Source organism: Telmatherina bonti (genome assembly GCF_933228915.1).
Source record: "Telmatherina bonti genome assembly, chromosome: 13".
NCBI lineage: Eukaryota > Metazoa > Chordata > Actinopteri > Atheriniformes > Telmatherinidae > Telmatherina > Telmatherina bonti.
Window position 1 is genome coordinate 15,777,424 of NC_136611.1, and position 11,386 is coordinate 15,788,809.

Here is an 11,386-nt window from a genome sequence, read left to right on the forward strand (position 1 = left end):
CAGGACAATGGAGACGTAAAAGAGACCGTGTGAGGGACGGATGGTCAAAGCAACCCTGAGATGAGATAATTCACACCTCATCTAACTCCTAAAGCCAAGGAATAACTAGTTTTTGAATGAGAATGTTTTTTTATTTATCAAACATGATACTCAAGATATTGTTACACCAATAAAAATAAAACCTCAAATGAAAAAAACTCATTATGTAAATGTGAACTGTAACTATAGATGAAATTATACAACTTGTGTTACAGACATTGTAGTTTTTCCCATTTGCATGGTCCAGGGTTATTTAAAATGATGTAGTGTTAAATTTTTATATAAAAACGACAAAAAAATTTTATAATGGATTATTTTTGTTTATTTGGGAAAAACTATTTTTAACCAAAAAATTCGATTTTAAAATTGTGAAGCAAAAAAAAATCCAGATTTTCGATTTTTCTATTCGATTTTTCCACCCCTAGTGACTGATGATACAAAATCTAAATGTAATGCTTGAAAACTATCACAAAAACATAATAGGACAAATAGTTTTTGTTACATTATGTTTACAACTGTGACGAGGCACCAATATGCCCAAAATCAGCCTGTACTTGCTGAGATAATGACAAATTAGGATTTTTTTGTTCATTATTGGATCACATTCACCTGCAAACTATTAAACAGATTAATACATTTCACATTAGCAGCTAAGTTTAAGACTATAGGCTTCAGATTCCTTTACTGTCATTGCAGATTAATACAACTTAATTACATTATCATATAGCTGACATCTTTCTTGTGCATCAGCCAGATATAAATAAGAGTAACGCAATAGTAACGTCTTAGAAATAGGCGCTACATCTATACACTTAAACATAGAATACACATTATCCACATAATATATAACTGATTTTAAGATTTTTACATTTAAATAGCAAATGGAAAAAAACATTTGAAAAAAATCTGATAACGGCCTGGTAATTGTTAGACAATAACCTTTTGAATATCGTATTTCAAAAATAAATGTTTAAGTATTATTAGATTATTACAATTAACTGATTCCTAGATTTCTCATTTTCATGGTCATGTAAAACGGGTTCTGTTTTATCAAAACAACTATGTGAAAATGTCTAAAAAATACGCTAGAAAACTGGTATTTTATAAATTTTCAGATTGAATTTAAGAGAATCAAGCTGCTTTGAATCAAAATGAATCAGGAAATTAGTGGCAATACCCAACCACACAGTTACTGTTGTTTCTAAATGCGATTAGAAAAAAATTGTGTATTATACATAGATAAGGCGATAACGTGTTGAGGAATAACTATACTGAAATTAGTTTTTGATTTTAAATCAGGATGAGTGAGAGGTGTACATATGATCCCATTTCATCAACAATAAAACAGCAATGCTCTCACAAAACAGTTCATCATCCATGTTAAAGAGTTCAGAAAAAGACAATCATGGCATATGAAAAGTGAATTTGGCGCTACACAATAAGTCCCTGAACTTCGAAAGAATACATTTACTGAGGCAGTGAGAAGTTATGTCATTTTTGTCATGAAAATCTATGTGGGTGGTATTCGTTTTGCAAACAAAATGTCATCCCCTGTTGACCACCAGAAAGAATGTTGATTTAAGGCATTTCAACCCAGAGGCAATGTCCATCAATTATTTACAGTTCAAGGTTGAAGGAGTAACACTGTGGAAAAGAATACACTTCTAAAAGGTCAGATGAAATACACTGAAATCTTTTCTGCTCCACAATGAAATGTTCTACATCATCCTGTTTAACAGACAGTATTTTGAATGCAGAATTTTATATTTAATGTTATTTTACTTTATTTTACAGATCTAACCTAGAAGCATCTGTCCACTTTTATTGACCCACTTATTTCCACATATTTTAAGTGTTATAAAGCAAATATTACATAATCAGCCAGACATACTGTTATACAAGCTACATTTTGGGTTATTGATCTTATTTCTCATATACTCTTGACTGAAACTGGATGTTTTGCTCCACTGATGCCTCCACTTTAATGCTCTACTTAAACTAAAGAAAAGAACTTTTTCTTTTTCCTGCAAATAAAGCAGTTTTTTGAGGTTAGCAATGCAGCGCACAACCTGGGCCAAATTATTTACAAACTGAAAGAGATAAAAGTGACATTAATCTTATCATATGAGCTTGGTAAACACCATAAAGAAATGTTTTCCTTAAATGTCTAAGAAAGTCTCTGATGGTTTTCATGGTGCATTGACTTTTAAATCCCTCCTGCATACTGACAAAAAGCGACTGTGGATAAACTTTCTGCTAAATTAATGATAACGAAACTGCTTAACTGAGATTTGAGTGAATGGCTCCAGACCAAGAATAGTAAGTATACCGATAATAACAAAATAAAGGAAAATATAGTTGTGAATATGATTTCAATTCAGTCATCTACATTTTACAAGTAACAATAACTGCATTGCCAAATATTAAAGTTGACTCAATGTCATAGTCATCTACTGTACCAAAATATAGCCAATGAAAAAACAATAAGAGTCATAAACTTAAACACAAGGGACATCTCTGGCAGAGCTTCATCCTGTCTTTTTCTCATCACTTATACTCTCTCATGAAGCTGCAAGTTCAATCGCTTCATCTAATAGACCTGAATGACATGGAAGAAAAAGGAAATTAAATTGCAAATTTTCTGATAAATTTTGCTATTTGCTCTGCGATTTAGTCACTTAAATTCCAGCTTCCATTCATCATAATTATAGTTCTTGTATTCTTTGTCCTTACATAAGATGAATGATTAGACATGAGATGAAAATGTTAATGCAAGGATGCAAAGTTGAGACATAAACAGCTTCATCTACCAACTGCAAGATCCAACCTGCTGTCAAAATCCTAATGTATGATGGCATTTTGTTCTTAGTAATAAAGCTAAACAGTCTGTTGTTAATTTATCTTATTTATACAAAAGTTTATTTCTGGTTTTACATGATTTATGTATCACACAATAGGATTTTCATATGGATTCGCTCTCTCTCTCTCTCTCTCACACACACACACACACACACACACACACACACACACACACACACACACACACATTATAGAAAATGTCACTTCAGCCACATGACTATCAGGCAAAACCAGCATGTTTATGTTTTGTTTTCTTTTGTGACTCTTCCAGATGCGAATGCGCTTGTTATGCTGAGAACTCGTGTCCATCCCGGAGACCCAGATTAACAAGCTGAATCTACACTCATTGTAGTCATTTCTGAGCTGTACTGTGTCTTTAATGGATCTGGTGTTCTTTGAGTTTTATTAACATTAAGTGAGATCTGAACTTTAAAATTTGAAGCAATTCACTCAGTGTGAGCATCTATAATCACTTCATTAGGACATTTCAGAACTTGGGCCGTGTTTTTTGACTTATCCTTTCAGTCATTTCTGGAAAGGTTTAAAAATGTAACGCGATTCTGAATGACTATCACACAAGAAGGATAACAGTACGATAATTATGACTTGGGGAAATGAGTGGATTTGTAAAAACCGTGGACGCTGCAGGCTTGAAACCTGTATCAGGCGCCGTGTTACATGAAAATTAATTGTGCCCATTTGTGATTTGTTAATTCTAACATTTTAAATTGCAATTTGGATTTAAAAACAATTAGTCACTTAACCCTATCATCTACTTTATTAAAGTTGTGTTTATCATTCCTGTTCAGTGAACACGATTTGGTCAAAGAAGACATATGCTGGAAAAAAAAGCAGGTAATTACCTGTAAAGTGCTGCCATGTAGTCTTTGGTGATGAAGCGAACCCTACATTTATTCTTTGACAATTGCATTCAAGCTCTAAGCTTCTGTAAGCCAGCGACAGATTCTCCTGTGAACCCACACCTGTCCCGTTTTCTTCTCTTTCCTTTGTACGACATATCGGACAGTTGTATATTCATGTACCACAAGATCCCATCATCCTTTCAAAAATATTGACCAGATGCCAAATAGCAGAATAGCGTCTTCAGCAACAAACATTGCAGTTCTGTTATATTATACTGTCATATTTAACCATGGGCTCTTTCAGAGGAGAATGGGTAACATCTCAGGTCTACGAATAAATATGTGCATTAAGTATGATTTTTATAGCAAAGGGGTTCAAAACAAACTCATGGGTATGGGGTCTGCTTGACCAAAAAAATTTTTTTTAACGATTTTCGTCATGAAGCCCAACCTGCTTTAGTTGATCAGCTTGAAAGCCACGAACAAACATAACGCAATAACAGTTCGTTCACACTGCAGACTAGGTAACAGAATTCCTCATTTTCCATACCTACAAACATCACAGCTAAGTTCAGACTAGCTAGCAAGCTAAACTTATTCAATCCATGACCAAGGGCCGAAAACCTCGGTCATTATGTTATATTGTACTACGTTTAGTTACGAAACAAATTGTGCTTCAGATCATACATAAAACTGGACTCACCTAAAAACAAGTCCGACAGAAAACAAAATCTGTGCAAGTAACAGTCGTTGCTGAAGCCTTGCCAATGGTGAAGTAATGAGAGATGGAAACACACGTTTGTAGGAATGGCGCGGGTAGCACGGCAGGCGCACACTGATGACGTGTTAGGCTTGGTAAGCGTGTGTCTGTGTCATGAATGAGTGGAGAAAACATTGCCGAGTTTATCCCGCAAAACTCTCCTAATGTCTGGATCACCTGTTGCCAGAGGCGGTCTTTTGTATGGATGTAGTGGGCTAGCGCCCAGGGCGCAGTCATGGTGATGGTGCACAAGCGAAAGGAGAATGACTGGTGAAAAAAAGAAAGAAAATCATCATTTTATTTGTCCCGATCTCTTTTTCCAGTCTACCGTCCATTCACATGCCATAATGAACCGGGCTCCCAACGTCAATGCGCCCGAGTGGGAGGGCCGGTTGGTTAGTTTCACCACGCGACCTCAATTATGTAAAAAACAAAGAAAAAAGACAATAATAATATGTGTACTTATGTCATTTTAGTGCAATATTTTGGCAAGTTATTTAAAGTTGTTCAGGAAAAAACGTGAATCTGTAAATTTGTAGTCAAGTTTTGTCTTCTACAATCTTTCTGACAGTAAGTGATCTGATAAATTTCACTTATCAATACAGACATTTGATTAATTTTAACTGTTGTGCAAGACAAGAAAGACATTTGAGGCCATTGATGTGGGTTTATACTTACATGAACAACATGTAATATGGGATATATATATATATATATATATATATATATATATATATATAAATATATATATATATATATAAAGAGAGTGTGTGTGTGTGTGTGTGTGAGAAACATTTCTAAAACGGGGAGTGTCCTATAGCCCAGTCATTGCCTCTCTCTTTTTCACTAAAACACTCACAGAAGACTCACACGGAGAGGCTCAAATCTGGAGTTTGTGTGGTAGGAAAACATGGATTTGATGGAGCTGGTTTTTTTCTCTCTTGGCACAGCAGTTGCTCTCTATTATGGAGTAAGGCTGTTGCTTTTTTTTAGGATGTTTTTTCCTAAACTGTGTTTTCCACTGTCAAAAACCTTTTTCACCTCTATGGGAGAGTGGGCAGGTGAGCAGTTTGTTTTGTATGTCTGTGCTTTAGGTCACATCTGCATTAGTTAGCACAGTAATTAATGATATTAGGACTTTGTCAGTCCTTTGATTAGAGTAGCACTTTTTGATTGGAAAAAAATCACTTTGTGTTTTCACAAATGAAATTGCAATAGCTGAGTAAATACACTGATCTCCCATCAGCAGGGTACAACGACACGAAACAAACAGTTTATTTGAGATTATTGATAGGTAAGGCAATTTCGTCTGTATAGCGAATAATATGAATATTTAGCAGCAAAAGTTTTCAATAAAAGAAACTCCAACTCTGTTTTGTTTATAATGCATTACTGTTAAACAACATTACTCTTAAAGAATGAGAAAGCAAGTCCAGACTTTTCTGCAAAAACAACTTCATCATACCCACAGAGCCGTTGCCCCCATCTACAGAAAAAGCACATCCATGTATCTACAAGTAGCATCAAGCCTGAGGTTTCATATTCTGTCATCTGAAATTACTTGCCAAATATTTTCTGCTGGTGTGGTTAAAATGAAATATGAATTGTGACATGGACAGTTGTAACAGGAAAAGAGGAATTCTTTGGGCAGAGACAGACAATGACAATAGAAAAAAAAAATTAAATGCCTTCAGGGTAAGTTGACAAAGGCAGTTACAAATGTTCTCTAGCTGGGACATGTCTTAACTGCAACTTTCATTTATACTTGAAACTTTCCTGTCACTTTTAGTTGTTACGCAATCGCCAGCTCAAAGCAAGCACTGGCTCACCCCGAAGACTGTCGTCTGTTGAAATTGCCCTGCTGGTTCCAGAGCAACCTCAACAGCATTAGAGAGTCTTTTGGCATTATCTGAAGAGGCTTTTTCAGTCTCCCATAGAGCTAAAAAGAAGCTTTATAAAAAAAATAAATAAATAAAAAAAAAAACAGAATGCTGGGCTCAATACTGTCTTTCTAAATCCCACTCTCATTCCATTCCAGCACAGAGGGAAAACACCAGAACAGTGTGTTCTAAGCTGCACAAACTCCACGCCACTGCACAAATTCCTATTGTTTGTAATCTTTTCAGAACTGATGTGGTGTTTGCTGCGAGTTTGGTTAATTTGCATTTATCATAGTCAGATATGCTCTTCACTTTCAGCAATGAAGACATAATAGTTTTAAAAAATATGTGTTGTTAAGGTTTTACCCACTGAGTTAGTGGTGATGCTGCTGTTAAAAAAATGCAATCAACAGGCATGAAGAATACAGTTATAAGACTTTTCTCATGTTTGCATGGCAGCGCCAAAGTTTTCCCACTTGGAGCACAGAGAATACCGGGTTTTGATGTTGTATTGACCTGTGCATGCAAGAAGTTTACAAAGCTGATATTTGTAAGAATAAATATGTTTTCCATTATTTACATAAAGACAGACTGACAGCAGTGGAAGTTGATCTTTTTGTTAATACAGTGTTTCACGTGAATATCTATTTCCTTGCTGCGTGTCAGCTGTTGTTTTAGTTTTGTTTTTATTTCTTTACAAGAATTGACCTTGAAGAACAGTGTCAATAAATTGCATTTATACTACTTTGAATAAGTACACAAGAATGAGGGTTAGTGGGTTTTTTTTTGCAGAATTACAACGCTCTGTTAAAATGAATATCCACAAACGTAGCTCTGTTAACAACAAGAACATCTGGGTTATTGTCATTGTAGCTGTATTTTTTTCCCCTTCCCTTGATCTATGCACTGCTTCTCTACTCTGCACTCTGCTATGATACAACAGAAGAGACAAAGTGTAGTAAAATAAATCTCATCAGAACATCTGCATCAAAATCAAAACATCAGTGCCTTAACAAAGTATAATTATCAAACAAACTTAAATATGCAATGTTGTGATGCTGCAGGAAAAATCTAAATTCTGCAATTATAGATATGTAATTGTGAGAAGAAAAGATTCATCTTTGTTGCACCCAGAAGTGTCCAGTCACAACTGGACTGTAAAAGATTTGATCCCAGCAGCTCCTCCTCTGAGTGACATCATCTGTCTTTGTTGACAAGTTTCCCATAACCAGGAGACCACATAAATAAAAATGGTATAAAAACTTGCATGAATAGACTTTAATTGATGAATAATCCGTATTGTGGTTCAATACACCTGAATCTAAACTCAACAGCTTGACGTAAAGTTTGACCAAAAAATGTTGGGTGGTCCCAAAATGTCACAGCAACACAAAAGCCACAACACAAATGCAAAAGTCACAACACTATACATTTAACTGTAAGCTGCAACACACAAAAAAACAAAAGACAAAACACTACACAATTAATCGTAATATCCCATAATTAACAGCAATAGCAATACAAAAGCCACAGCAGTTCCATTATTTTATTTTATTTTTTTTCACTTTTTTTCCCTCTTGAAACAACAGTCCCAAGCTACCACAACATGAATACAGAAGACATGGCATAAAGTTAACTGTAACACTCCACAATTAGCTGCAACATGAATAAAAACAGCTACAACACATCACAATCAGCCACAATACAAAAGCTGCAAAGAAAAGTAACCTGCTTTTTTATGGCTTTTTTGTTGTTTGTTTTTTCCAGAATTGACACTGCACATAATAGATAAAAAGCAAGATATTTTTGGAAAAAAAACTTGAGAACTGAGTGAAACACTAATGGTAAATAATGTTCATTTATTTCAATATGTGTAAAGATAATTGCTGTAATGTGAAAATGAAAAGTTATTGCATGTTTGAGATAGTGAGTCCACAACATTTACTGACCAGATGACCCGGCGATGAGCCACTTGTCACAAAATAATTCCAACTTTAAAAAAATAGGACGTAAACCAATTAAGAACAGCTCAGATAGTCCAACCTGACAGTAGAACTTAAAAAAGATTTTTCAGTTATCAGATAGATGTCATTTAATTCAATAAAAATATATAAACCAATATAACATTACTGTTAAGTAATCTATATATGTTTTGTGATATTTCTAATCTCACAAAAACATGTTTTGTTTTTTTTCCTGTTTTTTTTTAATGATGTCCTTAATGTTACTGTACTCTGACTTTTGCTATTGACTATTATGAGTGGGTGAGAGAATATGTATTCTAAAAATTACCGGGCAAGCGAGTCTGTTGGATCAAACCCACGTTTCTTTGAGAGTGACTAATTACACTGTAATTACACTAATGTAGCAGTATTACTGTACAGTTAAAAGGTTATCAAAGGACTGCTTTACTCCCATTATGGAAATTAAAACATAAAAAACTCACATGCTTCCTACTCAGCTTGAATACCATCCAGGCAGCTTACAGTTTAAATCCCCGAAATGTGTTTTCACCCTCCTACAAGCACAGTAGAAGTGACAGAAATATTGTTTTGTAGTGCGCCGGCATTGCAAACAAAAAAAAACAAAAAACAAAGGTCCCACTGACATGGTTTTGCAGAATCAATGTCCCAGTGAATAAATGTGTTTTGAATAGTTTTGATAAGCTGAGTTTGTTCTTGAACATGTTTACAAGAGATATGTTTAGAAATGGGTCTTTTTTGTTATGAGCATGATGAAAAATTCATTCCTCTCACTCCTACTGTAAAAGGAGGGTGACACAAAGCTCAGGAAAAACTGCATTATTAATGCAGTAGCAAACTGGAAAAGCAAACAGTTATCTTCAATTATGTAACTGAAGATGGGAAATATCTGCCTTGTGCAATTTGTTAAAAGAAGATTAGTTTAAAATTTAATGTAATGACTACAAATTTCAGTGCAAACAATGTTTCAGCCCTTTTTTTATTTTCATCCTGTTAACAAAGCTTTCATGCTTTGAGTTGACGGGGGGGGGGGGGGGTTCAGTAGGATATGGGAGAAGTAGGGGAACTATTTTATTCATTCATTCAGTAACTTTCCAAAACCCTTAGTCCGATTAAGGGTCACGGGGGAGCTGGAACCTGTCCCAGCAATCTTTGGGTGAGAGGCAGGGTACATCCTGGACAGGTCGCCAGTCCACTGCAGTAGAACTATTTTAATTTTCATCTTATATATTTCTAATTTGCAATGCATTCACTTGCAATGAAATGTGGCCTAGAAATCTGATGAGTTCTAGATGCAGCTCTACTCTAGTTCTACAAATCCATGACTAGTCTTCAAAATAACTAACTGCTGGTAATGTGGGGCAACCAAAGTAACAGACAAACATCAATGGTTAAATGGGTGCACTTTTTACCACCAAACTTGCTTTCCATGACATTTTTATTTTTCTTCTTTGCATGCAGATTTTCTTTAAAGATTTTGTTGTTGATGCCACCAAATCCTTTCTGAAAATTATTTTAAGGAATAAGAGAAAGCGTCTTCCTTCTTTATTTTTATTTATTGATGAAAGTGATTCATTATTAATTTCCCACAAGTTTTAGGGTTTAAAGACAGTCATTTTACATTACCAGTCAAAAGTTTGGGAACAATTTCCTATTGTTTTTATAGGGAAAGTTTGCCAAAACTAATGACCAGAGGTGTACTTGGTTCTCATTCTCTGTGAGACGAAGGAGTTAAAACCATGGAGCACTTATGTAGTTCAAGTTTATCAAGAAAGTTTGACTTCTCTCCATGCCAGCACTTCAGATCAGTGCAGTGTATTAAAAATGTCTGAATCTTAAATGTCTGTTCTAAATAAAAAAAAAAAAAAACTAAGTCAAAATGGATTGCTCATAAGTTTAGGTTTAAAAAGAGAGAAGAACAGAGTCTGAACTTTTTAATCAGGCTTGGGAGGAAATGGGAGAATGTCGAGGACTACGAAACAAGCTGTTTCTTTCTGTTCAGCAAATTCTTTATCAGAACTGGGGAACATGCTGTTTTAGCACAGTGTGTAAGAACAGAATGGGTTGTAGTGTAAACAATTACAGACAATACTGGAAATTGTCTGACACAGCACAGCATGACAAACATGGTAGTAGGCCACAGTGCCTCTGGTGTTTTAAAATGGGAAGTGCAAAAACGTTAAACTGCTTATGGTGTCACTTTCTGACTAATTTCTCTGTTTCAGTGGTGACCGGTGGCTCAGAGGGCATAGGAAGAGCTTATGCTTTTGCAGTAAGTGATTGCTTAAGCAGCCCTATTATGTTTGGATGTATTTAGAGCCTTTCTGTACATTTAAGGAGTTTTCATGTTCAGTGCTTCATTTCCCCCCCACCTTTTGAACTCTGGTACTATTGGCTCTCAGCTAGCTGAGCGAGGAATGAATGTCGTAATCATGAGTCGAACCAAAGCAACACTGGATCAGGTAGCCAAGGAAATAGGTACAATTAGCTTTTAAATGTTGTTAAATCATATGTAATCTACAAATACACAGCGTGTCTAATGTAATAACACATATATGCACCATTTTTCTTTTTTTTCCAGGTGAAACAACAGGGCAAAAGGTGAAAGTGATAGTGACAGACTTCAGTGATGAAAATGTCTTCAGTGAAATTGAAGAGCAGCTTAAGGACCTCAATATTGGAATTTTAGGTCATTTATTAGTTTATTTAATATTTTACACAAGAATTGCTTTCAAATAAATTCCTGCAAATGTGGTCATTACGTTGGAGACTTATGTTTATATTTTTGTTTCTCCCTCACATCATCTTCTTTTTTTTTTTTTTTTTACCTCAGTTAATAACGTAGGGATGCTGCCAAGCTTCATCCCCTGTGAATTCCTTGAATACAAGGAGCTGGACAAGGTCAGTCGTACCTAAATTACTTTTACTCTAAGTGCGCCATTAATGGTTTTATGCAAACCAATCAATGCCATGTTTATATTACGTGTTGCTCGCCAAAATTTA

The 11,386-nt window shown here is 35.1% G+C and overlaps 1 protein-coding gene across 1 annotated transcript in view; it reads left to right on the plus strand.

The window, feature by feature from the left end:
• Window positions 1-5,431: 5,431 nt before the first annotated feature.
• Window positions 5,432-11,386, plus strand: part of LOC306763912 (17-beta-hydroxysteroid dehydrogenase type 3-like) — a gene marked incomplete at its 5' end in the record, with an annotated part of 8,721 nt that continues 2,766 nt past the window's right edge. The window contains 5 exons of the mRNA XM_079250874.1: window positions 5,432-5,582; window positions 10,609-10,655; window positions 10,786-10,861; window positions 10,965-11,072; window positions 11,217-11,284. Coding sequence (XP_079107000.1) covers window positions 5,432-5,582; window positions 10,609-10,655; window positions 10,786-10,861; window positions 10,965-11,072; window positions 11,217-11,284 — 450 coding nt within the window. The remainder of the gene's footprint in view (window positions 5,583-10,608; window positions 10,656-10,785; window positions 10,862-10,964; window positions 11,073-11,216; window positions 11,285-11,386) is intronic.